Source organism: Mesitornis unicolor, unplaced genomic scaffold (genome assembly GCF_000695765.1).
Source record: "Mesitornis unicolor isolate BGI_N332 unplaced genomic scaffold, ASM69576v1 scaffold38291, whole genome shotgun sequence".
Taxonomy (NCBI): domain Eukaryota; kingdom Metazoa; phylum Chordata; class Aves; order Mesitornithiformes; family Mesitornithidae; genus Mesitornis; species Mesitornis unicolor.
The window spans coordinates 1,753-5,419 of NW_010165187.1; the positions used below are offsets into that span (position 1 = coordinate 1,753).

The 3,667-nt window shown below is 47.6% G+C and overlaps 1 protein-coding gene across 1 annotated transcript in view; it reads left to right on the forward strand.

Moving 5' to 3' along the window:
* Window positions 1-2,584, forward strand: part of LOC104548508 (F-box only protein 2-like) — a 2,757-nt gene extending 173 nt beyond the window's left edge. Inside the window, 5 exon segments of the mRNA XM_010194541.1 lie at window positions 1-102; window positions 1,177-1,303; window positions 1,400-1,495; window positions 1,882-2,017; window positions 2,450-2,584. The exon segment at window positions 1-102 is cut by the window's left edge and continues 31 nt beyond it. Coding sequence (XP_010192843.1) covers window positions 1-102; window positions 1,177-1,303; window positions 1,400-1,495; window positions 1,882-2,017; window positions 2,450-2,584 — 596 coding nt within the window.
* The last annotated feature ends 1,083 nt before the right edge of the window (window positions 2,585-3,667 follow it).

Sequence of the window (3,667 nt, forward strand, 5' to 3'; positions counted from 1 at the left end):
GCCTCACTGGAGCAGAGTCACAAGAAAACGCAGAGAACTGGCAAAACTTCTACTTCCTGAGTAAGAAAAGGAAGAATCTCATCAAGAACCCATGTGGTGAAGGTGAGAGACAAGTGTAACAAGCCCCGAGATTTCATAGAGTTGACCAGAAGAAAGATTTTAGCTGCCATCAGGCTGCATAATTTTCTTCTTGCCCAAGTCAAATCACTTAATGCATGCAGTCAAATCATTCAAGGCATGCAGGCCTTTGATAATCAGCCTTTGCAAAGGGCTCTACTTGACATCAACTTTATAAAAGCCTCTGCAGGGATCAGAACAACATTTGAGAGACAAAAATGCCCTTTGTAGAACCCCTGTCCAGTGCAGTAAGGGTAGTAGCCTCTGGGTTTCCAGACTGCTTCTTACCAAACCTTGACAGGAAAGACCAAGGCTTTACCCGCTCAAGAGCTTGCCTGCCCTTAGCTCACCATCACTTCAGGCTTCCTTCCTTGAAGCAGATCAGGCAAATCTTGCTTGTACCCTCCTACTACAGCCCCTGTTACAGAGCTGTGTGCATACCCCATTTGCCGTTACTCTGATAACTATGAACTGAGCTTGCCAGATCTACAGGATCCTTAGCAATAAGCAGCAGTTACCAAGCCTCATAACCCAAGCAGTAACAAATACATTTCACACATCACAGACCAAAGCAAAATCAACACAGCTTCTCCATTTTGTTTGCAGATTATTTTTCTGCAAGCTTTTCCAACATCCATATTACCTCTGGCAAAGATCAGAAAAGCCCAATGTTTAGGGCCATAGATACTGCTTCTAGAAATACCACATAGCAATTTAGAAAGTTTAGAAATAAAGCACTCAGCATCTCTCCCCAGGCTATTCCAATGCATGAAAGTGCTGACACAGTTTGGAATACCTGAATAATTTCCCTGGAGTAACCCACACATACATAGCCATTTTGGCAGGGAATGGTAAAGTTTGTTAATATAAAGTTCAACCAGACTAAAGGTTTTACCTGACCTCCACTTAACAAACATCTTCAAAGTCTACATACAAAATTAGTGCTGCATCTAAAAGCACAGCTTTCACAAGCCAGAGAAAGGGTCCCATGGGAAATGGTCAGGTTCCCCAGGCCCACAGAAATGAAGACTCATCCGAGTCTCTTTTCTGCCATTGCAGAAGACCTGCAGCACTGGGGAGAGGTAGAGAATGGAGGTGATGGCTGGAAAATTGAAGAGCTCCCTGGGGACTTTGGAAAAGAATTCCCTAGTGAAGAAGTCCATAAATACTTTGTTACATCTTATGAGTAAGGCTGTTTTCTTCTCTTATTCAGGGAAGGGGACATTTTTGGTTCTCCAGTACCAGAAGAGACTGTGATACCAATTAACATCTCTCATTTCAGGTGGTGTCGAAAGGCTCAGGTCATTGACCTTAGGGCTGAAGGGTACTGGGAAGAGCTGATGGATACAACCCAGCCTAAAGTTGTTGTAAAAGACTGGTAAGTAGCAAGGATGCCCAGAAGGTAGGCAGAGAGTCAAGGAAGAGAAGAAAGGGCAGGGGAGGGCATATACCTGCACTGGGCCTTAAAACCTCAGCTGCCAGATCCCCTAGATGCGAGACAAGGCTGAGTCTTGGCTTACACAGTCACCAGCAGCTCCCACAACCTTCAAATCATTGGTGCATATGGTTCTACAGACCATGTTCCTGCTGTGAATGAGGGCAGTTTGTGGGTTGGTTAAGAACCATTACAGATTTGCACCTCTAATCAAGGCCCCAGTAACTTGCTAAGACTGGCAGAGCCTGCCTTCAGCCAGATGGAGGGGCACACTCTGGCTCTTTGCTGAGTTCCCCCAGGTAAGGCTGGCAGCTGGGATCTCCTTGCAGGTACGCAGGACGCAGTGATGCTGGCTGCCTCTATGAGCTCTGTGTGAAGCTGCTCTCAGAGAATGAGGATGTTCTGGCCGAGTACAAAAGTGAGACTATCACCATCCCACAGGACAGCGATGCTGACTGGACTGAGGTGAGTTACAGCTGTGGGCTCAGCAGGGGACACCCAACCTGCATGAACTGGGGATATTTTTGAGCAGAGGCATGCAGGAGAGCCCTCCTGGAGGAGGAGGAGAAGGCTGTGTCATGTGTTCTGGGGAATGGTGACCCTGTGATTAAACAAAGTGATTATACTGGAAGGCTACCTTATAGAAAACTTGGGAACTTGCTGAGCCACCTCTGCAGGTATAAGATGAAGGAGATGCCCAACTGGGAGAGGTTCAGTGGCCTCTGAACAACAGTGGGATCAAAGCTCCTCCCAGTAATTCCCACTGCAAATATCCTCCTTGTTACCCAGCCTGGTAGGTGTGACTCAGGCAGGCAGGGTTGAAGGCTCTGTGCACTAAAGGGTAGGTCTGTGGTGGTTTAATGCTCACCAACAACTGTTTTGTCTCTCGTCCCAAAGATCTCCCACACCTTTTCCAACTATGGGCCTGGGGTCCGCTTTGTCCGCTTCGAACACGGTGGCCAGGACACGCTGTTTTGGAAGGGATGGTATGGCGTACGTGTTACCAACAGCAGCGTGACAGTGGAGCCATAGCCACACTGAACTGGGGCCTGCATGCTGGAGCTGACTTCCCTCAGGGCATCCCATGGCCTTGGGATGGTTTCTGCATGGTCCTGCTTCCGGGCTGTAGAGCATACAACCCTTCTGTGTATGAACGTGCTGTGCAAGATGCCAGGGACCACCATCCACTTTTCCTCAAGGGGACTATGCAAAAAAATGTGGTTAGGTTTGTGAATGCACCTCGTTAGACTCAGCCTCACCATGTGCACTGATGTTCTCTGTCAGACATGAGAAAACCTAAAAACCCTGCAGACTGTGCTTCTCTCCTAAGCCACTAACCCCCAGCACCCAGCCTGAGCTAGACACACCTCCTGCTTGCTTCCCAGACTTGGGCACCGCTTAACTTTAAGCAGTACTTTGCACATATTTTCTGGAAGTTAAAGAGTGGAAGAAAAAAAAGCACAGACTTTGTGACAGAGAACATACCAGGGAAACCCTGGGCCCCATCACATCTCCATCACCAACTGCTTCCATGACCTACAATGAGAACCTTAGCTTCTCTCATTTATAAATAGATGCCATTGCTTGCATCATAGTAGCACTGGTGTGGCTGCCAAGTGCTATTAGTTTAATTTTTAGTTATGACAATGCAAAGCAATAGGGATTGGATCCTTTTCTCTTGCACTGTTCCCAGCATCTATTCATCAAGGAAAGCGTTGGGAACTCAAACCTCTCTGGTGTCCAACCCTGGGCCTTCATTTGGCTCCCTCAGACAGCGGCTGAGAATAATTGCTGGGAGAGAGATGACAAGGACTTAGGGAAATGGGTTAGAAACAAACTGGAGAGAGGGTCCAAGAAGATATTAAAACAAACTTATCTACCCCTTCCTGGCCTCCGCATACTTCACACAACAAGCACCCTGGTCATCCAGTATTGACTCTCTGCAGGCAGGGGATACTGGTCACACAGAAAGCTGATGTTAGCCCCACTTGATCTCAGTTCTTCTTGCCTACTAACAGTGTCTGCAAAAAGTACATGTCTGGCTCCACTCCCTGCGCTCAGCAACAGGACAGCACTTCACGCATACTTCCACTAGTGCCTCTTGGTATCACTCAG